Here is a 25,941-nt window from a genome sequence, read left to right on the forward strand (position 1 = left end):
AAATAAAACAAAATACAGAATTTTAACACAAAAATAGCATATTTTTGAATACGGTAGCCATTTTAACCAAGAAGAAAATCTATATTTCGAATTTTTTTTTCATAGTAAAGTATAGAATATAAGCTTTAATTTAAGATTTAAAAAAAGTGTCAATATTTCAGGGACATTTTCAAAAATTAAATTGAAAAAGCTTAATTTGTATGCAAAAATTGTTTTTTTGAATCTCTCTGTGGGCAGATTTAGTCTGATTTAAAAAAAAATTTATATCGATTGAAAGAAAAATGACTGGTTTTTTTTATATAAAAAAAATTATTTTAATTTGTTCATTTTTCAAAATTTAGTTTCAATTATTAAAATATTTAATGTTTCGTAGTGATTTCTACATAAAAATTACATTTGTCATTAAATTCGACGGGTATTTTCCATTGAAAAAAGGTGTCGGGACATTTTTTTTTGAACTCATAGTACTTATTGTAAGCTTTAATTTGACATATATTTAAATCTCGGAGTATTTCCGGAACATTTTTAATAATTAAGTTGAAAAAGTTAGTTTTTGTAAAAAATTTGATATTTTAAATCCACCCCTGTGAGCAGGTTAAGTGTTAGATTTTCAAAAAAATGATATCAAATAAAAGGAAAATATCTAAGGTTTCAATATAAAAAAAAATTATTTGATTTGTTCCTTTTTAAAAAAGTTATGGTAGTTTTAAGAAAAAATATCAAAAATTACTGATTTTTAAAATTGTAATTTTTTTGGAAATTTCACCCATTTACGGGGAACGAGTGAAATTTTTTCAACTTTTAAGAGTAATGTCTTCAACTAGATACGATTTGTGATCATTTGATGTATCATTGAAAGAAATCGGTTCTGATTAGAGCCAAGAAAAAGTGGCAACAGACACAAAAAAAGAAAAAAAAATACATCATGGTAAATTAATACATTCTCAGCTTCGCATTAAAGCTAAAATGTATAAGTATATAATTTTTATGTTAAACAATTATATAAATTAAAAAATATATAAATAATTTTAAAACTTTATTCAGTACACCATAATAAAAAATAAGTAATAACAATGATTGTTTTTAAGCCTAAATTTCTACATTATCTATACTAATATAAAATAACCCTGTTTAAATTTAAGTAATAAATAAAAATACTAAAAGTAGTATAAATATTTGATTATAATTAAACATTTGAGTTGACTCAAAGTAAAATTCATAACAAATATGTATAAACATAATTCTACAAATAAGTAGCAACACCTCATATTATTTTTAATAAATAAATTATCATTTAAACTACAAGTTAAAAATAAATATTGGAGAAAATAACTCATAAAAAATATTAAATATATCCATTTTCTATGTCACAGTCACAAAATTTGATTTAACAAGTTAATAATATTGTAATGATATAAATTTTACGAACATTTATTTGGTAATACATATTTCAATAATAGATTATTTATTTAAAATACACTTGAATACAAGTTAATTTTTTTTTTAAACAAAATTTACATTAAATGTCAAATATCATGTATTGAGTTTAAATTTTTAACAAAAATATAACATAATTAAAAAAAAATATATCAATAATTTTATAATTATTATTTAAATAAAAACTTCTATAACTTAAAAAAAGAAACTCAGTCTTAATTTATTTAACTGAAAACAAATTAGATTTAATAATTATAACTACATTATTCTACATTGAGCCATACTATCAGGCATAATGGGTCCGCCAGCATCTCCAAGTAGTTCTTGAGGTGGCTGACCACATTCTTGCATATTTTTGAGCATTTCCATTAATTCTTTAAACTTTCTTAGTTTTGTGACTTCATCATCATTTTCACCTTGGGTTTCTAAATGATCCCTAACTTCTTTCATAAGTTCAAACATTTTTGAGTATCTAAAATAGATAATATAACATATTAAAAACAAACATTTTTTGTTTAAATAATAAGTTCACCTATCAATATCTTCTTTTGCTTGAATAGATTTATTATCTTCTAACCACTGAGGAAATTTATCACATAAATCTTTTATAGAAGGATATAAAACATCTTTACTAAATAATGGTTGCAAAAGTTGCATCATCATTGGTAACATGTCTTCATCTAAATTAATATCATCGCCTAATCCCATATTTGCAAACATAGAACTCATATCACTTCCTTCAGGCAAATTTTCTTTAGCTTCAGAAAGACTCTTAAGTGAATCTTGAATAACTGATTGGAAATCAAAATCAGCATCGCCCATCATAAATTCTTGTAGACCAGCTGCTAATTCTGCTTGATCTCCATCCATGAATTTTTTCATAGTTTCTTCAAGACTTTCTTTCAAAAAAATATCGGGATTTTGTTGAGTTGGTACTTCTGTATCTGTTACTGGTGTTGGCTGAGATGGTTCTTCAAAGTCTTTTAGGGCATCATCTAACAGTTCAGACAAAGAACTTTGCGGATTATTTCCATTGGTTGGGTTTTCCGACATATTCTAAAGCTTCAAGTTAAAATATTAATTGTAAAACTTTTAAAACCATAATAATTACTTACCTGCTAAGAAATTTCACTTTTGATTAATGATTATCACCTTTAATCTAGAGTGTTTGAACAAGAACCCCTTTTTGTTTTCTTTAACGAAAACTTTTTTTAGAACTCTAAAATAAATAAATTAATTAACACATTCTAAGTGAAACGTGTGCGCTTACTTAACTATAGCTTTATTACTTAGATAATGTAGCCTTTGAGTGAAACCGCACTTAGGTAATGATAATATAAACGTATACTCGTATATAATAATATTGATATGATTGTATCAAAATTAGTGATATATCAGCTGTTAAATTTATTAATATCTCCATTGTGATAAGAATTAACGTAGGTCCATTTTATCCTGCTATCTACTAAAATTACAATTTACATAAAGTAATAATAATGCATCATATACAAACTATTCAATTTTTTTATTAAGTGATATAATTTTGCCTAGTCACTACGTGTATAATTAATATTTTTGTTGTTGATCATTTTAGATATTTTTAATTAAAACTACAATTATATTGTCATAAGTTTAAATATAAACTTTTTTTAATAAGTTGTGCTTAATTAAGTATTAAGTTGAATATGGCCAGTTATTTTGATGAATTAAATGTTGAAGAGGATGAATTGCCTGCTTCCCGTATCGATCGTTTAACTCGTGAAACATATCAGATGCTTATTGACTATGATCCATCACGTTATGGTGATATTGTCAATTCACAAAGCACACCTCCTGCTTCTCAATCAGAAATTGAAAAACTTAGAGCTCCATCAAATGATGAAATTCTTAGTATAAATTAATATTCCCATATTTCAAAATAAATTATTTTATTTAACAGTTTAAATAATTTAATTATAGAAGAACAATGTAGAATATGTTTATGCCAATATGAAACTTTCCATAAAGCTCTTGTTATGCCTTGTGATCACATATTTCATGAAACTTGTTTGAAAAAATGGCTTGAAAAAGTATGAATTTTTACCTATTGTTATAATTAATAATTTTTATCAACTATAAATATTAAGCATATATAATCAAAAATGAAAATACTTTTCAACAAATTCTCAACATTTTTAATAACTTCTATATTTTAATTTTAAAGTAAAATATTAAATGTTAGCTTCAAGTCCATTATTTTAATTATATTTTCTTTGCTCTTTATCATAAGTTTTAAAAAACCTTATTTTTTAATTGTCAAGTAATTACTAACTGCATTTAATTTCAGAGCAACTTTTGTCCTTTATGTAAATTAGAATTAAAAACTGATGATGAAATGTATGAAAAGTATAAAGAAGAAATGAAGAAGCAAAGAGAAAGAGAAAATAATATTGCACAGCTTCATGACTCTATGTTTGGATGAAGATATTTTTAGATTTTAATTCTTCATTCAGTCAATTGCTCTCCAAATGTTCTATTACAATAGTTTTAATAATTAATTGGTATTTCTTAATTCATTACATAAAATTAAATGATCATAACTTATATAATATGTTAATAATTTGTGAATCTTAATATTTTTTAAATATTGTTACCTGTAATTTTTTTGGTGTGATTTTATTAGAGACTATTATATATATATATATATATATATAAATATATATTTATTTATTTATATTTAAATTTTATATAATTATATTGAGTTTATAATTTCCATTTACAACTAAGTATATTTAAATTTTTATTTAACCTAAATCTTCTAATAATTAAAAATATGAATTGGAAAGCTTTTGTTATCTATCAAGAGGTATGTTAAAATTATCTTGAATAATAATACATATAAAAAAGAATTTAAAAAGATTTATTAAAAAAAAATGGTTGCACAGTGGGGTCGTGGCATAGTTGGGACTCCCAATTATGCCATGACCAACTTTTGTCCCAACTTGGGACAAGTATAATTGATATCTGACACTGATTAAAATCTTTATCATAAGAAACGCTTCAATGAAAATCTGTAGGTATTGTTTAATTCTAAGAAATTGGTGGATTATTCCAAAAGTAAAATAAACTCCTATTCTTATATATATCCTGATTACAAGTTTTATGATATATAAGTGTATTGTATGAATAAATATTTAATAAATTTAAATTTATTTATTATTAAATATTTTTTGTTATTAATTATATTTTTATTTTTTTACTTATTACTATGTCAAACTCTTATTTGGTATTTTAAAATAAACAAACAAAAATAAAATTTGAACACAAAAATAGCTTGTTTTTTTAACTACGGTTTGCACGTAGAAGATAAGTCGTCGGCACAAATTTTTTTTTTAATTTATAGTATGTAACATAGGCTTTAATTTGACATTTGTTTAAGGACGTAATACTTATGGTACATTTTCAAAAGTTGAGTTTTGTAAAAAAGTTGCAGTTTTGAATCCCCCTATGTTGGTAGGTAAAAGTTCAGATTATCATAAAATTTATATCAAATAAAAAGGAAATACGTAAGGTGTTTATATAAAAAAAATTATTTTGGTTCGTTCATTTTTCAAAAAGTTATGGCAGTTTTAAGTACCAAAACAATATTGATTTTTTAATCGAAAATTACATTTTTTGTTAAATTTTGACGGCCATTAAAAATAGTAAGATAGGTCGCCGGGAAATATTTTTTTTTATTTTAATAGTATTTCAATTTCAAAAGTTGAGTTTTGTAAAATTAAATGCTATTTTGAATCCCCCCCTGTAGGCAGGTACAATTTAAACTAAAAAATTTCTGTAATTGTTAGCTTTTTATTTAAGCTTGACAAATTGTTCGTGAAAAATTTAAATATTAATATATTCGCGTTTTTTGATTTAGAGATAGAAAAATTTGCATTGAACACATTTTTATTTTATTTTTAATTTAATTAACAATTTTATTAAATATATTTTTTTTGTACTACTCAAAAAATAATTATGCTATGTAAAATCTAACTAGGAAGTAGTACCATTAGTAGTAGACCTTACAAATAATATACCTTTTTGGAAAGTCTGATCATTATATTAATTATTGGGGAGAATTTAAAATTATATTAAAATTTATTTCTATTTAATGTGACATAATATTCTAAAACGCCCTTACACTACATAAAATTAAAACTATAATACTGTACTTAAGACAACAAAAGAAAAATGATCCGAAAACTTTAAAAAATTTCCAGGTTTTACTGGTCTTTAAGACAAAAATGATACAATTTTTTGGTAATGCATAGTGCTATTGTTCTATTGCTCAATAGAACAATCATATCATTCAAAATTAAATCATATTTAAACTTATTTAACGTACTATACGATAAAAAAATGAAAGACGTTCCAATGAATTGTCTTTTATGAATCGACCTCTAAAATAGAACACTAATTTTCGGTGGATATGTTTTATTTAAATTATGAATCAAAGCAATTTATGAAGATGTTTTAATCACTGTCAGATTTCAATCAACACTAATCTTAAAATATGCTTCGCCCATACTTCGTTAAATTCCGACTTTATTTAATTTTGTATATCTTGTTCTTAATTGTTCTAATGATTCACAATTATATTCTTATTACTACAAAATTTAGCTATCCTTTTCTTTTTAATCAAAGTGACAGGTATTGCTAGTACACTAAATAAGTATTTTAATTGTACTGTGGTTTTAAACTTAAACAGTGTATAGAATGGATAACGTGTATCAAATCATATGGTTCTTATCATTTGAACTTGATTTGTTTTTTATATTTTTCAATAAATGATTTATCGTTTCATTGCGGGTATGTTACAGTTATAGTATTCAATTTTCGGAAATTTGTTTAACACTGTTACATTTAAAGTAGATATGTTTCGTACAACATTAATAAAAAGTGCACCGTGTGCTCGTTTTATAACGACAACTCAATGTCGTCAATATTCTAATGCGCCGCCATCTAAACTTGAGGTGTATATTGATGACAAAAAAGTTCAAGTTGATCCCGGTACAACAGTTTTACAAGTATATATTATTTTTTCAAATATTTTCAACTCTTCTATTATTGAATTACTTAAACTTTAGGCTGCTGCACTTGCTGGTGTAGAAATACCTCGATTTTGTTATCATGAACGTTTAGCAGTTGCAGGAAATTGTAGAATGTGTTTAGTTGAAGTTGAAAGATCGGCAAAAGTAAGATCTTTAATTAGTTTACATTTTGCTAATTTTTAAATAATAACTATTAATTTTTATTTAATTACTTAGCCTGTAGCAGCTTGTGCCATGCCCGTGATGAATGGTTGGAAAATTAAAACTAACTCAGAATTAACACGTAAAGCTCGAGAAGGAGTAATGGAATTTCTCTTGATGAATCATCCATTAGATTGTCCTATTTGTGACCAAGGAGGTGAATGTGATTTACAAGATCAAAGTATGGCATTTGGTAGTGATCGATCACGTTTTGTTGATATTGACTATAGCGGAAAAAGGTAATATTTTAATATTGCATAATTATATTTCTCACACATGTTTCCATTTGTTATATTTTTGTAATCGAATTTTAGAGCGGTTGAAGACAAAAATATTGGACCTCTTGTCAAAACTATAATGACCCGTTGTATACATTGTACTAGATGTATACGTTTTGCTTCTGAAGTAGCTGGTGTTGATGACTTGGGAACTACAGGCCGAGGCTCAGATATGCAAGTATGTGAATTTAATTATTATTTATCATCATTGTATAATATAATTTTTTCTTCAAGGTTGGAACTTATATAGAAAAAATGTTTTTATCTGAATTAAGTGGTAATGTGATTGATTTATGCCCAGTTGGTGCCTTAACTAGTAAACCGTACTCTTTTACTGCACGCCCCTGGGAAACTCGGAAAACTGATAGTGTTGATGTTCTTGATGCACTTGGAAGTAATATTGTTGTATCTACTCGTGCAGGAGATGTAATGAGGATTTTACCAAGGCTTAATGAGGTAAATATATCATGCAAAATTATACTTTTTCTAATTAAGTGTCAAAGCTTAAAAACAAAGATTATGTAAAATATTTTTATTGAAATTTTTTATTTTTTCAGGACATTAACGAAGAGTGGTTATCAGATAAATCACGTTTCTCGTATGATGGTCTTAAACGCCAAAGACTTGTAACCCCTATGGTAAAGAACAATGAAGGTAATTTAGTATCCGTTGAATGGGAAGATGCTTTAGTTGCTGCTTCGAAAGTTTTAATGAAAGCTAATGGAAATGTAAAAATTTAATATAATGGTGTTTTTACTGAATATATACTATTGTTATTATTATTATTATCATTTATAGATTGTGGGTGTAGCTGGAAGCTTATCTGATGCTGAATCAATGGTGTCATTGAAAGATTTACTTAATAGGTTAGGTAGTGAAGAATTGTATACTGAAAAACCTTTCCCTATTAGTGGTTCTAGTACAGATTTAAGATCATCATATCTTTTCAATACAAGTATTTCTGGTAAGTATATAATTGAAATTTTATTTAGCATATTTTTAATATAAATTATCTTATTAAATGAATTAAAAAAAACATTTATGATATTCTTGAAATTTAAGGGAAATAACTAAAAAAATACTGATAATATCTTGAACTTTTCAATTCAAATGAAATATTTTTTAATATTCAAATGAAATGAAAATATTACCTTTACAAAAGTATTAACATGATTTTTAGCTTCGATGCGAAGCTGAGAAGGTATTGGTTTTACTATGATGTGTTTTTTTTGTGTCTGTTAGCATTTTTTCTCAGCTTTCACCGAATTGATTTCTTTCAACGATACGTCAAAATATCACAAATCGTATCTAGTCTAAGACATTACCGTCAAAAATTGAAAACATTTTTTTTACTTAAAACTGCTATAACTTTTTCAAAAATGAACAAATCAATATAATTGTTTTTATAGATGCATCATGTCTATACCTTTCATTTGGTATACTTTTTTTTACAAATTTGACCATTTATCTGCCCACGGGGAGAAATTCAAAATGACAACTTTTTCACAAAAAATTAATTTTTTCAACTTAACTTTTGAAAGTGTTCCGTAAAGTCTGACACTTTTATATATATCTTAAATTAAAGCTAATGTAATATACTTTATCATTAAAAAAAAAATTTCGGACTTCATTTTGTCTTTACGGTGAAAATAGTTACCAAATGCTATTTTTGTATGAAAATTCTCGATTTTATATTTTACATTTTTAACTTTATAATGCTATAACTTATTGAAAAATGTATGGATCAATACAATTTTTTCATGAGAAGTAGTATTTATATACATCTTTCATTTGAAATACTTCATCTTAATCAGGATATAAATAAGGAAATAGGTGATCATGTAGCTTTTGGAATAGTCCACCAATTTTTGAAAATTAAACACTATCTAAAGATTTGTATCAAAGTGTTTTTTATGATAGTGATTTTAATCACTGACAGATATCATTATACTTGACCCAATTATGCCACGTCACCACTGTGCTGGGTTTTTTCTAATACTAAAGGTGTTAAAATATGATATTTTGAAATTCTTCAAAATTCAAAATATAAAAAATTATATTAATGCATATTCTTACTAAACAATTATAAAAAGGGGAATTTTTGTCTTCCAAAAAACAGACTTATGTTATAAATATTAATAATTTTTTTGTTTTCTAAAATATTTTAATGAATTCAGAAATTTAGCACATCTATATGTTTAATTAAGTTGATTAAAATATGTTGATGTCTATATTCTTAAAAATTTTGAAATTTAGCTCTCATATAGTAATGGTGTCATTTTTTAGATTTTTTAAAAACTTAGTGAGTTTTAATAGTATAAAATCCTGTTTTATTAGTATTGAAATATCAAAGATAATATAAGCTATTGTAACATTTTAGATTAAAAAAAAATAAACCAAAATTATATTGCAAACTAAATAAACATGATTTTTAAGATCTGAAAAAAAAAATTATGTATTTAGTGTGATTGTGTATAAGGTTTAAAATAAATATTATTTATTTTATTTAGGATTGGAACAAGCTGATCTAGTACTTTTAGTTGGTACAAATCCACGTTATGAAGCACCTTTAATTAACACACGTATCCGTAAAGGATATGTTCACAATGAATTAGATGTTGCCTTACTAGGCCCTAAAGTAGATTTGTCTTATGATTATGAGGTAATTTTTAATAAAGGTATTTTAATATCAGCTCTTAAAGAATACTTTTCACTAATTTATCATTTTTTAGCATTTAGGAGAATCATCTTCTACTCTCAAAGAATTGGTAGATAAGAAACATGCATTCTTCACAAGATTAACCAAAGCAAAACGTCCAGTAATTATTTTAGGAGCACAGCAGTTTGAAGGGGAACAAGGCAGTGTTCTTTTAGCTCAAGCTCAAAAACTGGCTAAAGAATTAGAAAAAAGTGTAAGATTATGCATAAGTATAAAAAAAAAAATTAAATTTAATTAAAATATTTTTATTTTATATTTAGGCTGAAAAAGGATGGCGAATTTTAAATGTATTACAACAAGTGGCAGGACAAATAGCAGCATTGGATCTAGGCTATAAATCTAACCTTAATGTAGGTACTCCTAAAGTTTTATATCTTTTAGGTGCTGATAGTGAGGCTGTAATAAAAAGTAAATCTTCTGGAACAACTATTATTTATCAAGGTTATTATTAACAAACATTTAAAATTTTTTTAGTAATGTTTTAATAAATGTTTACTTTGATTAGGTCATCATGGTGATGCTGGTGCAGCAATTGCTGATATAGTTTTACCAGGAGCTGCTTACACTGAAAAACAGGCAACTTATGTTAATACTGAAGGTCGTGCACAACAAACATTAATGGCAGTACAACCACCAGGAATGGCACGTTCTGATTGGAAAATTATTAGAGCGATATCTGAGGTTTTTATTGTTACAGAAATAACTCAATAAATTTTTAATATAAAATAATATTTTTAGATTGTCGGTACAAAGTTACCTTATGATACTTTAAATGAAGTACGAGACCGTTTAACTGATGTCAGTCCTAATTTGACAAGATACAATGACTTAGAACAAGCTAATTTCTTAGCACAATCATGTGATCTATCTAAAGTAACAATTTTATTTTTCTTTAATTTCTTAAAATGTAGAATTAATTTTCATGTTTTTTTTTCAGGATTTAGCATCAAAATGTATTAATTCACCTTTAAAACTAAAACAAATAGAACTAGAAGATTTTTATATGACTGATTCTATTAGTCGAGCTTCACCAACCATGGCTAAATGTGTACAAGCGGTTAAAAAACAAAAAGAATCTAAATACTATGAAAATCGTATTAGCAATTAATTAATTTTATAATTTAATGTACAAAGAATTGCTGAAGACACTACATGTTACAACTTTTGATTATAGAAACAAAATTTAAATTTGAATTTTAAACAAGATAAGTATATTAATATTTGAATTCTGTAAAAGTTCTTAGTAGAGTTACAGCATATTTGTTAATTATTTTTATTTAATATTTTATTGTGAAACAAGTGCAAACACAAAAAAAAATGTTTCTAATAAACTTATTTAGAGAAATTTATGGATAGTTTTTTAAAATTTGTATTATTGATCATATAAAATAATATTCAAACTTTATTTAATATTTATTTTATTTTAGGGAAAAATATTAAAAATCCATTAATATCCATTATTTATTATTTAAAGGTGTTTTTTTTTAAATTTTGATTATTATGTGAAATTGAAAAAAATTTTAGATCGACTATTTCTCTAATTCAAACTTTTAAAATATTCTTAGTTCCTCAATTATAAGTAATTATATTATAAATATGAATTTAAGCTTAGTGCAACTTTAAACACAAATAATATAAACAGTATAAGATTATATAATATTAATATAATGTTATATGTATTATTATATTATTATATTAACTATTATAATCTTGTTAAGTTATCAAATAATACATTTTTTTGTAATGTTTGTTTTGATTTAAAATAAGTAGAAATTATTTATGAAAATTAAATTTCTTCATAGTTATAAACATTATAAATTAGGAAAGCAGCAAAATGTTTTTACTAATATAAGCAATTAATTAAATTTTATGAAGAATCCTCTTAATTTCCTGAATAATAATAAAGATAATAAAAATTGATCATTGTGGTTAATTAATTATTAAAATTAAAACTATATTAAAAATATTATTAATTTAAAAACTAAAAAATGTTAAACTCAAAAAGTCACAAAAAATTACTGGAAAACCGTGGATATGTATTTGAAAATAATGTTACTATTTCAACGCTAAACACATACTGATACCCCGACTAGAAAAAACTCTTTTATATACCGCTAGTGATGTCATCACTAAGTAATATTATCACATTTTGCCAGTTTACACAAGTTTAATAATGCATTTTTCAGTGGGCCAAGATCTCAATTAATTAAATTGTTGTTATTTTTAAACATTTCTATTGCCTTCCTTATATTAAGTTCTTTGTAAGTATTTACGTTTTTAATTAGTTTTTTGGTTTTAATGGAGTGATTATGTGTCAATAAATGTTCAGTTACTGGAGATTTCTCAATTTCTTGATTTTTAATGTTTCCTAAGTGCTTTTTAAACCTGACCCCTATATTTCTTTTTGTTTGTCCTACGTTACATTTATTACAAATTTCACATTATATTTTATAAATGCCTGATTTCCCCCCTTTTTCTACCTTATCTTTAGGGTTACCCAACAAATCTCTTAAATTATTACACTTAGATGTATATTACTAAAGTAAAACCAAAATTCTTAAAAATTCTATTTAGTCTATTTGAGATGCCCAGATAATATAAAATGGGTGATCTAATTAAATTAATAAATTAATTAATTTATGTTCCCCCATGCTAGTAAATGCCCTCCTTTCTTTATTCCACTTTTGTGTTTGGACTAATTTTGAAATGTTTTCGTTATACCTTTTAAATCTAGCTATTTCTCTTATAACCCCTAGTTATTTATCAACATCTATTTTATTCATCGAAATTAATCTGTAAACCATACTATCAAAAGCTGCCAATTTGTGTTACCAGCTGTGATTCGATTTGTTCGGAATGTGCCTGAACGTGTGCATGTTTTTTCGATAAATTTCAAAATTTGGTTCTCCCTCTGCTCTTTTAACTAATAAATCCAAAAAAGACAATTTTCCATCTACTTCCTGTTCATATATGAATTTAACCGAAGGGAAAAAGAATTTAAATGTTGTATATCCTTCATATTAAAATGTTTATTTATTACTGCAAAAATATCATCTATATACCTAACCCAAATTTTTGAAAAATCACCATAAGTGTATTTTAAATTTGTTTCGAACCTACTCATGAAGTTCTACTAAAAATGGTGATAATGGATTTTCCATTGCTGTGCTCTCAGTTTGCTCATAAAATTTATTTTGACACTGAAAAACATTTTGACCCATACATGACTTTGTTAAATTAATAAGCTCATTAATTTTATCCTGTCCATTATATTATTATAATATTTATCAAAATACTAGGAAATAAGGCTACTATGTCAAAAGAAATTAATCTGTCATTATTTTGAATTGTAAAACCAGATAATTTTTGAACTAAGTCAATATTATTTTTAACTGAAAAGCTATCTAAATTTTGAATAAATATAAATACCCTTACTAAGTGATTAGCCTGTGTTAAGTACTAACCCTAAGTACTAAGGGTAAGTTCATTAAAAATGTTATGTTTTAATAAATATTAAATTAATACTTCAACCTAAGTTTTTCTATGTTAAAAAGAAAATTACTATATCAATCACACCGTGTATATATTTTATTTTGATTATAGTTTACAACAAAACCCAAGTACAATTTGATTAATAATAAAATTTGTCTAATAATTATAATTGTATTACAAATATTTCATTTACATATCTCTCCATGCTAAAACAATTTTTTGAAATGGTATAAACTGTCCATTATTTATTCCACTGGAAAATAAAATTCAAGTTAAATTTTTTTAAACATATAAATATTTCATTACACTTGCCATTCAAAATATTTTATTCCATTATACATTCCATCTGAATCTCCAATTTTTCTATCAAATTGTACACCAATATAAGGTTCTGTCATTGCAGCAATACAACCTATGTAACGAACTCTTGCACCAACAACCCTACCGAAACTAGTAATTACTTTGACATATGCATTTGGTTGGATATCATATATGGACTTTGGCAAGTAAGGCTTTCCAGTTATGGGTATAGAGCAGCATTCTATACAATTATACAATATAAACAAAATAGTATGACATTAAGCAAAATTTAAAAAATGAGAAAGTTAGATAATACGCATAAACTATCTAATAATACCTTCATTCATATGTTTGAAAGTATTATGAAGCTTGAACTATATATTATATAGTTTAAGCTTAAAAAAAAATATTGAAAAACTATTCAACTTATGATTTAACATTTTATAGTTAAATGACTAGTTTATGATTAAATAACTAATCGTTCTTTTTAATATGTATTTCTTTTCAAAATTTTAAAGTGCTCTTCTAAAAAATTAATTGAATTGACTTGAGGTTTTTTTCTTTAAACTAATGATATTTACTAAGACAATTGAAATTACAATTTCCCAAAAATATTTTAAACTAATTGAAAAGTACATAGTAAACGCTAACCTAATGGTAGAAAAAAATTATCTAATATATCATTACATTAAATTACCTAAATATATGTATTTAGGTAATTTAAAAAGATTTCCTATTTATAGATGATAATTTTACACTATGTACCTTTGGCAAATCAATGTGGGAAATAATTGTATTGTTTTAGTAATTGTAATTTATTTTTAATAGTAAGAAATAAGAAAAAAATTTCTTTTTTTTCATCAACTTCATAAACTCTTACCTATATTACTGTGATATGGCTCAGAATACCTCCTATGTTTTTTGCTTCCTTTCTTGTCTACATGATATCCAGAAATTAGACTATCAATAGCATTACGCACAACACATTCAGATTCTTCAATTAGTGAATCAGTCGAATCTTCTTCTACTTTTCTTAAATCTGGCATTGACATTCGCACTTTTCTTGATTCTAAGCAATTATTAACTTTTTAAATTCAATACTATAATAGAGCCATTAAGAGCATTTTACCTCTAAATGATACTTTATTTTTAATTTTTCTTGGAACTTCATCTTCTGCTTTTAATGTTGCTGAAGATGAATATTTTACATCTTGTAATGAATTACTTGGTTCACATGGAACACTAGCAGACCTTCTATATTTTGTAGGGGAAGATGGTACAGAAGACCACGGCCCATAATTATGCCGGGCTTCAAGAGACATAACAGATGGCCTTACCTGACATCGATAGCACGAAGAATGCACTGAAAATACAGATCCAAAATCATATTTTGAAGATGATGAACCTATTGAAAAGTATCCAGGACTTTTAAGAAATCTGAAAAAAAAAAAAATGAAATATTAACAAATAAATGTAATTAAAAAGCAACTTTGAGTTTATTCTACAAAAAATTTTTTTTTTAAGTTTTCATACAAATTTAAAAAAGTAATATAATACTTACTTTGACCTAGAAGGTTCTCGGCTTAATTGTCCCGATTGTTTACATAAATGATCTACACTTCTTGAAAGCTCTGGTACCATACTAGTAAAGTTGATATCAGATAACATCACCCTTCTTGATTCTGTAGTTTTTTTTGAAACTCGAAGACATTGTTTACGTGTATTTTTATCAACTGGTGCTATAAATTTTGATGGTAAAGTTGTATTAGGAGAGACATTTTTTTGATTGATTAAAAAACCTTCGGAACGCCATTGTAATGGTAGAGCTGTAATATCTGTTTGAGCTTCAACCTCTTGTGTTTTGAGAGTAATGTCTTTTAAAATGGGTCTTAGAGGACTGAGAAATTTTGAGTTTTTGAATTCTTTAGAGTTAGCTCCACATTTTGATATGTCAGTTTCAATTACATTATCAATAGAAACAAGATCTTCATGAAGAGATACATTTGTAGCATCATCTGTTGTGAATATTAATTCAATTTCATCAGTTTCTTCAGATGTTTGGTTAGTGACCTAAATTTTTAATACATTTATTGAAAATTAATAAAATTTGTTATTAATGCAGAGAAATAAGCAAGTATTTGAATTTTCTAGGTATTCCTCCTTCAAAATGTATAGCAAGCATACAAATGATATTAAAATAATAAATTTTTTTTTATTAAAAAAAAAAAAAAAAATATTTATAAGTTACAATTATATAACATGAAGATAATTTATAATTACATTTATAATAAAGGTTGAATACATTCTTACTTTATTTTGACTGGATTAGGTCTACATAGAAACAAAAATAATCAATATGAATAGAACAAAAAAAAACTGGATGATGGATTCAGTCTTGATAAATGGTATACCACTAAAACTACACCCTTTTCAAAATTAAATTCATAACTATTTAAATTATTATAATATAGTAGGAAGAATACATTTTTTTATAGTTTTGGTCCAAGGTTAGTTAACACCAACATTACACTGATGAATTTTTAGTTAAATATTTTATACAATGGTTTCCTTTTGTAATAATTATATATATACTACTAAATTAATAAACATAAATATATGAATTATACATTTATCAAATAAAAGTTATAAAAATGTATAATTACAATTTTAATATGTAATACTAAAAATAACTTAAAAATATTGACTTATAAATATAAAAAGAAAAGAAATTTTTATACCTTTTTATCGCTCATTGTGAGACACGATTTCTTAACTAATTCAAGTTCTGCCTTAGAATGTGCAAGAGCTGTTCTTAAAGCTATTACTGTTTTGTGTAATGATCGAACCATGTCCAAGTCAAAAAGACCACCATCGTTATTTTCCGATTCCATTTATACACATAAATCATTATTAATGTCGGGACATAATAATTAATATTCTAAAATAAACAACTGTCAGGTGTAAATACCAACATACAGGTCGTAAAACATTTGTTATGAAAATTGAAGACTGCGGAGTAGCCGTAGGTTAAAGTATTGATTTAATTTTAGCGCTGCTCAACGTCATAGAACTACATTTTTTCTTCCATGGAAAATTGTAGATATTTTATTCTTCAGTTTTATTTTGTAATAATTTAGAAAACACAATTAGAATGTTTAAATATTCTTTTGCACGAATATTTAATATAAATTTATTAAACAGAGATGTAATTCATTGTCGTGAATTTATACAGGACATCCAGTGGGTAGACCCAGGCTTACTCTGTTTTCAGAGCTAACTAGCAAGTTTTAGGCAAAGGACCCAGAAAATGTTTTATTTTCAAATACCGACAAAAAAAAACGCCTAAAGAGGCTGAGCTCCGGTACTAAATGTTCAAATTATAATTATCATAACCGATCTGTCCTAAGTTTTAATCCTAGTCATACTTCTGAGGGGGTCATTTCAATTTTTTTTAAACTTTTGGACGATTTCATATTTGAAATTATTCATTAGTGGTTGTTTTTAATTTTTAAATAATTAACACATTTGGAAGAAAATACATTATCATGGGTAATAAAAACCAAGAAATGCAATTGCTTGCCCAACTCTCCTGAATCTATGACCAACTGTTGCATTATATATTCATACAATAATAGTGATTAGGTTAATCACTTTAACATTGATTTAAATATTTAAATTTAAAAATTTATATTAACATATTTTCTATCTAAGAAATATCAATTAAATATATTTTTTTTAAGGGTCCGTATTTAATATAATACATGGTCCCTAAAATTAAAGTTATGGAAGGGCATAAATTAACGGCATATTTCATATTTTTTGTTTAAATTATAATATAAGATCTAAATCAGAGGTGATAATTGAATTTTGGAGCCTCACAATTAGAGAGCTATAATCGGTGGTGTTTGTCCAAAAAACTTCTTCTTAGCTTCGATGCGAATTTGAACTAGCTAAATTTCCATTTTTATTAAGTGACAAATGCGACGTACAGTTTCTGAGATGGTAACACTTGGGTCTTTCACGCCTGTGGCACTGAATTTTTTCTTAATTCTTTTTGAGTTAGAAAAAAATTTTGAACTCATTTGATTTTTATCTCATTTAGATTCAATAACTTCAATGAATATATCAAGGATCCCATTACTGTAGTCTCCTCTCGTGAGAAGAAATTCATATTAATGTTATTATACTATGTGGTTTTTTTTTGTAGCTATCATTTATTTTCTCAGCTCTCACTGGATCTACTTTTTTGACAAATTTTTTTTAAAATTAAACACTATCTACAGATTTACATTGAAGCGTTTTTTATGATAGTGATTTTAATCACTGTCAGATATCATCTATACTGGACCCAACTATGCCACGACCCCACTATGCCGCCACCCCACTGTGCTGGTTTTTTATCATAAATCGTATTATTTATTATAGGTGTAACATTATTATTATTTGTAATTTTCTGTAAAAAATATATTTCAAATTCATATCAAATTGTAATTTAATAACATTAAATTAAAAGATATTTTATAGGGTCCATCATGAAATCTTTACGATAGCAAAAGTTAAGTTAATATTTCCAGTTGTAAATAAAAGTATGATCAATAAAATTTTTTTTTACTAAAAACTGCCATAACTTTTTTAAAAATGAACAAATCAATATAACTTTTCTTTTTATAGATGCATAATGTCTTTACATATCATTTGATATATTTTTTTTTATAAATTTGACGCTTTGCCGCCCACAGGGGGGATTTAAAATGACAACTTTTTCACAAAATTTAACTTTTTCAATTTAAATTTTGAAAGTGTTCCGGAAAGTCTGACACTTTTATATATATTTTAAATTAAAGCTAATGTAATTTACTTTATTATGCGAAAAAAAAATTTCGGACTTTATTTTATCTTCACGGTGAAAATGGCTACCGAATGCTATTATTGTGTGAAAATTCTCGATTTTATTTTTTACATTTTTAACTTTATAATGCTATGACATATTGAAAAGTGTATGGATCAACACAATTTTTTTATGAGAAATGATATTTTTTAATAATCCCTTTTTCATTCGACATACTTTATCTTAATCAGAATAATAATAAAGAATTAGCAGAACATGTAGCTTTTGGAATAATTCACCAATTTTTTAAAACTATCTAAAGATTTGCATTGAACGTTTTTTTGATAGTGATTTTAATCACTATTACTGCCAAAACCAAAATACTCAGGGGCGAGAGAGGGATACATTTATTTCGAGTGATTGTCTCCCCTCGACCCCTCTTGTGCAGTCAGGTTTACTATTAATGTTCCTGAAGTAACCTCAACTTTGTGGTCTATTTATTTATAGTAGAGTTATAGAAGAGAAAAACAATATTTTTGGTATTTATAGCAAAATTGTTAAGGAGATAGTCAATAAAAATATTTATGATTAATAGTAAAAATAAATGAAACCTAATTTTTAATAACAACGCAAAATTATTTTATATTTTTTCCAAATGATATGATTAATCATGAAAAATATTTTTTATAATTTATTTGAACAGTTAAATTCTCTTAAAAGTAAAATATTCATAAACGAAAGTGTTCACTCAGAAATATGAATAATAAGACAATAATTAAATTAATTATGACATTACTGTTTTCGTTATTACAAATAAATATGTGAAACTATTGAACAAAATACATTTTTAATTAAGCGAGCACAAAAATAAGACACAGTTGATCACTGTTAACAAAAGTAGCAGCTATTTTAAGTGTATGAATACAAAATAATTATCTTAATTACACAGCTGAAATACAGATTACACTTTTTAGTTGTTATCGTAATTTAATAATGGTTTATTAATAAAATGAAGTATATTATAAACTTTTTAAATTACGTTATTCATAATTTAATTTTGGATCTGACAGAACAAAATGATAAATTTATAAAATGAATAATGTTAATAATAAAAAATTAATAAATAGGAATAGAAGAAATATTTATAATAAGGGCGTTCGCAAAATTTTTCATGGGGTGGCAAACTTATTTTTAAGTATTTGGTTCTATTATTCCCTCAATAGATCCAGCATTGAAAGGTGAATGATCGGAAGCCTCTCTATAGGCACTATAAAAAGGAACTTATTCACCTCATTTAACGAATTAACTTTTCGAAAAATTAAAAAAATATATATTATGTCATATACATGTTTAGTATTTTTTAGGAAAGGGAGCAAACGCAATTAGGTTTTGCAGAAAAAAAATTATATATAAAAGATTTTATGGTAGTTTTATGTATTATTTATAAAATTAGAGTGTTTAATCAATATAAATCGATAAGCTTATTTCACATTGCACAATATCAAGGATGATATATTATTTTGAAAAATTAATTGGAGAGATGAAAGCATAAATAAATTTAAAAAGTAGAGGAATTTCATCCTTCCGTACCCTTCTACCACTACAATTTTGGCACATATATGTATGTATATGTATATGAATATCGTGGAATAGATCTAACTGTCAACGTTTATAACTTTTGATACTATATACTACATATAAGAATACTACAATTAACATTTAGCAGCAATTTTTTTAAAAATAATTTACGCATTCTTAGACTGCGATAAATCATATTTTTATATTGAAATAACTTTTTGAAAAATGAACGGATCGTTGTGAAATATTTATTGATAATTAATGAGTTATGTGCATTGCGGATACTTATTTTGATAATGCAATTTTAATCAAATTATTTTTCTTTTCAGTTTATAATAATAAAATACTCTAAAAGTTCTGTCTTCTTTAAACTTACATAAAATTAAAATTAATACAATGTATTTTCAATAAACAAAACTCAATTTCTAGGAGTTATTAAGCAGTAAAGTCAAAAATAATACAGTATTTGGTATTATCTTGCATTAAGTATATTATACTATTATTGTATCAAACAAAACCATTATTTTGAGTACATTTCAATATTAATCCACCGATCAACGACAATCGTTAAACAGCCATCTGTATTTATTTATTACCTAATCTATCATTTAACTTTCATATTCAACATTTTAAATTAAAAGCATAAAATACATCAGTTTTTATAGTATTGTATTTTACAGTATTGCTAACACATTTCATGATTTTATGATGAATACTTTCTTTAAGGAACTCAGTTAAAGTTTAATAGTGTCAAATTGCCTCACCCTTCTTTACAATAAATAGTTTTCAATAAGTTTTTTAAGTCTGAATATTTTTTTAATAATAAATATAATTAGTTAAATAATTTATATTAATTGTTTATGTTTATGAATATTTGATATTGCTGGCCATAATTGAGCTTTTCTGACCAAAAATATTATCAAAAATTGTAACCAAATATTATGACATAAAAGGTAATAGCGCTTAAATACTAAGGCAGGAGGTAATTCATTATTGCCTAGAGATAAAAACAGAATCGCGCTCCTTGTCCAGTTATTATAACAAAGTATTAATAACAACCAAAATACTAGTTCAAAAATTTCTTATTTTTAAGCTAGTTAAATATATATTTTTCCATTTAAAAAACATGTTACTATTTTCAAGATGGAAGAGAGGGGATAGAACAAAAGATGATTTGAAAATCATAGAACAAGGATACTAATATATTTTGAAAAAATATATATAATATTATTTATATTTTTACTGGTATTGTGTGAGGCATAGTCACTCAATCAGCTTGTATATTGATTCAAATAATAATAATATTAAATAATAATTTGTAAAAATTCATAAAAATATTAATCATTATGTATAGATTTTAATTTTTAGTTTGACTAACTATAAGTAGTCGTAACTGTACTCAAGCATACTTGGCGTAAATTATTATTATTATTGTAAAAAATTGTTAAATAATATTGAAATCTACTAAAAAATACAAATTATAATAAAGTATAAAAAGGAAATGAAGATTTAAACCTTAAATGAAATTAATAAATTCATTCTTTGTGAAATTAGCTACTTAATTTCTCAAAAAATTATTAAATATTCCATTTTACAATATACTAATATATTGTATAAAGAAATATATAATTATAATTAACGTGGTAAAGTTAAGTTATAAACGGATAAATAGAATATCGTTATTACAATTATATTATTATATTTTATACTCAAAATACGAGATATTACCGGAAAATATATGTAAAAATTCAACCAAATGTGGACGAAACTTAAACGTACACCTATAAACTAAATTTATGTGTGACATTTACAGTAATTATAAGTGTATTGTTTTACGTATCGTATATACAAAATATGTACCAATTATATTCGTTTATTATAAGAATATTTTAAGTTTATTCGTTGTGTATACAAATATACCAAATATGATTCAAATACTTTTCAAGAATATACGTTCAGTGTCTACTGGACATGTGAAAGAGTGTTTAGTAAAAAAATGTTGTAAAAAGTAAATCGAGGAATAAATTGATCACAAGCACTGTAACTGTAACCAGTGTTAAATCCAAATATAGTTCAGGAGGCTATAGCCTTCCTGGCATTTTGATAGCGTCCTAATTAAAATTTTAATCATTTTAGTTTACTGATTTGTTTGATTCAGTTCACTAAAAATAATCGATTAAATGAATCATGGAATGATAACCTATATGAATTAATAACATGCTTGGAATCATGTAGATTCTGAGATCATTTACATGTGTAGATCTAAGTATAAATTAGTGGATTTAATTAAGAAAGATTATTTATTTTTTATTAGTCTGCAATGTATTTATTTAAAAATTGAGATTCTCGAAGAAAATTTAAGTCTCATCATTAAATTTGGTCTAAGTTGCTGTTCGTAAAATTTTTTCTTTTCATTATTTTATTACACTTTTTTATACGTTATTTAGAATTTTATTAATATGTTTACTGACTAGAATATTTTTACAGTTCAAACATTATAATTTTTTACATTTTTATTTCAAAATTAATAAAACTATAAACTAGAAAAATAATATAATTATTATCTATTATTCTTGTCTAAAAGTTTACATTTTTTCCATAAATGTCTAAAAATAATTGATAAACCAAGGAAATCGAAAATAATAACTTTTAAAAATTTTTAATTATTAGGAATAGTTAAATACATTTTACAAAAAATAAATACACGTTAAACTTTGTTTATCAGCAGAAAATTTTAGTAATTTGACGCTCTTAAAAATTAAAAAACCTATTTCCATTGTATAAGGAATGTACAATGTATTCCCATTGTATTATTTAGGTTCAAGTTAGAAAACATTAGGCAAAAATCACTGTCAATTGCTTTTGATATTTTTAAATAATTTTCAAAAAACACTGTGTTTTCATTGATGTGAAAAAAAATAATTTATAATCAAGTTACTAATAAGTTTATAACTAAGTACTAGGGTCTCTATTGTCTCCAGACTTATAAAATTATATTCTTTAATACTTAATGTTGTATTGATTTAATTATATAAGTTACATTAGAGTGAATGGACTCGTTTTTACATGCAAGATGTTGTTCAAAATTAATTTGATTTTGACTATACATATCATAAACTTAATTTTATCTGTTTCTGACATTCCTAAGTTTAGTTAGTGCATTTGTAAGTGATAAAAATTCTAATTATTTAAAAATTTTAAATACAAGTGCAGATAAAATTTCATGAACTTATCTTTAAGTTTATACAGTTTGTACGGTCGTGTCAAAGCAAGTCGGTGTTGTGTTGCTGTTGAATTCGGTTATCATTGTTATGAGCGCGACCGACTCTAACTGGTTTGCTGTTGGGGTACACCCAAAGAAAAACCTAATCAAAATTGAAAGAGAAATTTTATCAAGGGTTTATAATAATGTTTTATTAATACGAACAAAATAACTATTCTTATAAATAATTATTGTTCAAGACAAGAAAAAAAAATATCATATTGATAAATATATCATTGATTCAATAGTAACGATATATTTATCAAATTGAACAATGAATTTATTATATAGATCGAGGTTTTTCTCTGGGTGTAGTATGTGTACGGTGGTCGCGAATGGCGACCACCGCCATTTGCGACTAAAAGTGCCTTTTGTACTTACATGTTGATATGGATCACTGTTTGGTGTTTTAGTTTCGATGCGAAGCTGAGAAGGTATTGTTTTTACTATGATGTGTTTTTTTTGTGTCTATTAGCACTTTTTCTCAGCTTTACATCGAACCGATTTCTTTCAACGATACGTCAAAAGATCATAAATCGTATATAATCTAAGACATTACCCTCAAAAATTGTAAAAATTTCCCTCATTCTCCGTAAATAGAGGAAATTACAAATTTAAAAATCGCCAATTTTTGACATTTTTTCTATTTAATTTTCTTAAAACTGCCATAACTCTTTCAAAAATGAACAAATAAATATAATTTTTTTTTCATAGTTGCTTGATTTCTATGATGTGGGATTTAAAATGACAACTTTTTCACAAAAAATTAATTTTTTCAACTTAACTTTTGAAAATGTTCCGTAAAGTCTGACACTTTTATATATATCTTAAATTAAAGCTAATGTAATATACTTTATCATTAAAAAAAAAATTTCGGACTTCATTTTGTCTTTACGGTGAAAATGGCTACCTTATGATATTTTCTGTTAAAATTCTCGATTTTATATTTTACATTATTAACTTTAAAATGTTATAACTTTTTGAAAAATATATGGATCAATACAATTTTTTTATTAGAAATAATATTTGTATACCTCTTTCATTCGACATACTTTTTTTAAAATAACACCACTTCCCTTTATATTTATATATATATTTATTCACGTATTAAACTTATAAATCATAAAACTTTTAATCAGGATATAAATAAGGAAATAGGAGATCATGTAGCTTTTGGAATAATCCACCTATTTATTAGAAATAAACAATACCTACAGATTTTCATCGATGCGTTTCTTATGATAGAGATTTTTATCATTGTTAGATATCATTATACTTGACCCAACTATGTCACATCTCCACTGTGCTGGATTTTGTATATTAAATTTACTCTTTGTTATTTATAATAAAATTAATACACAAAACGGTGTGTATTAGTATGCCTTCAGCGAATGAATCATAGTGTTTATAGTTAATTGCATCGGGTTCAATTGTAACACGCCATGGACTGAAGATTGGGAACTGTTCCGAAGTATTCTCTGTTATATGCACCATTTATCTGTTTAACACACTGAACAATTTTCAATGTGGTACTAAGGAGCGTCAGGTCTGACTAAATGTTTCTATAAATTTTAGTTGTTAAGAATAATTTATGTGACATTTTAATGCTATATTTTATTACAGTGTTTGAATTACTAACCATAGATTGACTTATAAATAATTATTGTTATTGTATTGTATAATAGTAAAAGAATACAAAATGTAGTTCACAACATTTTATTTTTTTTAAAAATTTAATTTATTAATCAGCAAAGACAAGATTTATCTCGGCGAGTGATCGTCCGAGTATTTTGCGTCGCACATAGATTTTAACAGTATTACCGTAAAAACGAATCATTTATCACCAAATCTCCGAGTCGATTCAACAAATCGATTTGTTCGTAAATTACACATCATTAAATTGTATAAATTTTAAACTTACGATATCTGATAGTATGACTTCTTTAAATTTGTACCAAACTTTAAAAAAAAAAAGAATGATGAATCTGACAAATATTTTATGAATGGTTTAAAAATATTTGTCCCTAAAAATGCATTAAAATGTAAATTATTTATATTATATTACTACTAAAAAGGTTTTCTAATCGATTTGTTATTTAATTATATTATGAAATCAATGCGATTGATTTACTTATAAAAGTAAAAATTAAAAGACTGATTATTACTAAATATTTGTCAGATTCTTTGAATGTTTTTCACTATTATATAAATGCTTTTTTATTTTTTTTTTTTTGACCTAAAAAGATTTTCTTAAGAGTGGTAAAAACTTGATAATTGCAATAAACATTTATTAATTGTTTAATATGAGTATTTTTATCGTGAAACATTACCAATACTACTAAAGCATTGAATTATATAATAAATATAACATTAAGTGTAATTGTTTCAATAAAGTATTTATTAATTAGTATTTGATTTTTTATGGTACGGTATATAGTAATTTAAATTTTGGCAATGCGCATTAACATAGACGCAAATTTGAAAGGATGACTTGAAGGTAATTCCAAAATTTCAAAAAAGTTACATGCATGATTATTTAAAACAAAAATTAGGCAGGAGAGTTGGGTTGTCTTTACATATAATGATCCCTTCCAAAACTTTTAATGAAATTGTGCCAAAGCTGATCAAACATGATCGAAAATATGAAGATATAAAACGTAATCGCAACAAGCAGACAGCTCAATCAAGATAAATTTAAAATATAAAATATACACTTATTAAAAATGGCAAGGTACGTTTTCGTCGTGTTTAAAAGTTGTTTCATTTTTGGGTTT

At 25.0% G+C, this 25,941-nt stretch overlaps 4 protein-coding genes across 4 annotated transcripts; 2 read left to right on the forward strand and 2 right to left on the reverse strand.

Moving 5' to 3' along the window:
• Positions 1 to 919: 919 nt before the first annotated feature.
• LOC126901394 (peroxisomal biogenesis factor 19) lies at positions 920 to 2,781 on the reverse strand. Its single transcript, XM_050677810.1, has 3 exons — positions 2,553 to 2,781; positions 1,970 to 2,499; positions 920 to 1,909 (listed from the first exon to the last, which is right to left on the reverse strand). Exons 2-3 carry the CDS (start codon positions 2,488 to 2,490, stop codon positions 1,696 to 1,698), a joined length of 735 nt encoding a protein of 244 aa, XP_050533767.1. The 5' UTR covers positions 2,491 to 2,499; positions 2,553 to 2,781; the 3' UTR covers positions 920 to 1,695.
• A 129-nt stretch (positions 2,782 to 2,910) lies between these two features.
• LOC126901398 (E3 ubiquitin-protein ligase RNF181-like) lies at positions 2,911 to 4,100 on the forward strand. The gene is made up of 3 exons (XM_050677813.1): positions 2,911 to 3,327; positions 3,397 to 3,506; positions 3,764 to 4,100. The coding sequence occupies exons 1-3, from the start codon at positions 3,123 to 3,125 to the stop codon at positions 3,896 to 3,898; spliced, it is 450 nt and encodes a 149-aa protein (XP_050533770.1). The 5' UTR covers positions 2,911 to 3,122; the 3' UTR covers positions 3,899 to 4,100.
• Positions 4,101 to 6,232: 2,132 nt separating this feature from the next.
• LOC126901389 (NADH-ubiquinone oxidoreductase 75 kDa subunit, mitochondrial) lies at positions 6,233 to 11,056 on the forward strand. Its single transcript, XM_050677804.1, has 13 exons — positions 6,233 to 6,485; positions 6,546 to 6,653; positions 6,726 to 6,949; positions 7,025 to 7,166; positions 7,223 to 7,444; positions 7,546 to 7,716; positions 7,787 to 7,952; positions 9,499 to 9,650; positions 9,721 to 9,900; positions 9,968 to 10,148; positions 10,213 to 10,388; positions 10,446 to 10,580; positions 10,645 to 11,056. The coding sequence occupies exons 1-13, from the start codon at positions 6,333 to 6,335 to the stop codon at positions 10,813 to 10,815; spliced, it is 2,181 nt and encodes a 726-aa protein (XP_050533761.1). The 5' UTR covers positions 6,233 to 6,332; the 3' UTR covers positions 10,816 to 11,056.
• Positions 11,057 to 13,273: 2,217 nt separating this feature from the next.
• Positions 13,274 to 16,537, reverse strand: LOC126902363 (uncharacterized). The gene is made up of 6 exons (XM_050679540.1): positions 16,238 to 16,537; positions 15,061 to 15,569; positions 14,629 to 14,936; positions 14,380 to 14,568; positions 13,512 to 13,740; positions 13,274 to 13,452 (listed from the first exon to the last, which is right to left on the reverse strand). The coding sequence occupies exons 1-6, from the start codon at positions 16,388 to 16,390 to the stop codon at positions 13,389 to 13,391; spliced, it is 1,452 nt and encodes a 483-aa protein (XP_050535497.1). The 5' UTR covers positions 16,391 to 16,537; the 3' UTR covers positions 13,274 to 13,388.
• Positions 16,538 to 25,941: the final 9,404 nt, after the last annotated feature.

The sequence above is a fragment of the Daktulosphaira vitifoliae genome, unplaced genomic scaffold (genome assembly GCF_025091365.1).
Source record: "Daktulosphaira vitifoliae isolate Bord-2020 unplaced genomic scaffold, ASM2509136v1 Scaffold_3, whole genome shotgun sequence".
In the NCBI taxonomy this organism is placed as follows: Eukaryota; Metazoa; Arthropoda; class Insecta; order Hemiptera; family Phylloxeridae; genus Daktulosphaira; species Daktulosphaira vitifoliae.

Excerpts from the sequence above, each read along its gene's own strand:
- LOC126901394 (XM_050677810.1), bottom strand. The coding sequence starts at position 2,490 with ATGTCGGAAAACCCAACCAATGGAAATAATCCGCAAAGTTCTTTGTCT. Across the intron at positions 1,910-1,969 it reads GCAAAAGAAGATATTGATAG|ATACTCAAAAATGTTTGAAC; the intron begins GTGAACTTATTA and ends TATCTATTTTAG.
- LOC126901398 (XM_050677813.1), top strand. The coding sequence starts at position 3,123 with ATGGCCAGTTATTTTGATGAATTAAATGTTGAAGAGGATGAATTGCCT. Across the intron at positions 3,328-3,396 it reads ATCAAATGATGAAATTCTTA|AAGAACAATGTAGAATATGT; the intron begins GTATAAATTAAT and ends ATTTAATTATAG. Across the intron at positions 3,507-3,763 it reads TGAAAAAATGGCTTGAAAAA|AGCAACTTTTGTCCTTTATG; the intron begins GTATGAATTTTT and ends ATTTAATTTCAG.
- LOC126901389 (XM_050677804.1), top strand. The coding sequence starts at position 6,333 with ATGTTTCGTACAACATTAATAAAAAGTGCACCGTGTGCTCGTTTTATA. Across the intron at positions 6,486-6,545 it reads CCGGTACAACAGTTTTACAA|GCTGCTGCACTTGCTGGTGT; the intron begins GTATATATTATT and ends CTTAAACTTTAG. Across the intron at positions 10,149-10,212 it reads AACAACTATTATTTATCAAG|GTCATCATGGTGATGCTGGT; the intron begins GTTATTATTAAC and ends TACTTTGATTAG.
- LOC126902363 (XM_050679540.1), bottom strand. The coding sequence starts at position 16,390 with ATGGAATCGGAAAATAACGATGGTGGTCTTTTTGACTTGGACATGGTT. Across the intron at positions 14,937-15,060 it reads CGAGAACCTTCTAGGTCAAA|ATTTCTTAAAAGTCCTGGAT; the intron begins GTAAGTATTATA and ends TTTTTTTTTCAG. Across the intron at positions 13,453-13,511 it reads GGAATAAAATATTTTGAATG|TGGAATAAATAATGGACAGT; the intron begins GCAAGTGTAATG and ends TTTATTTTCCAG.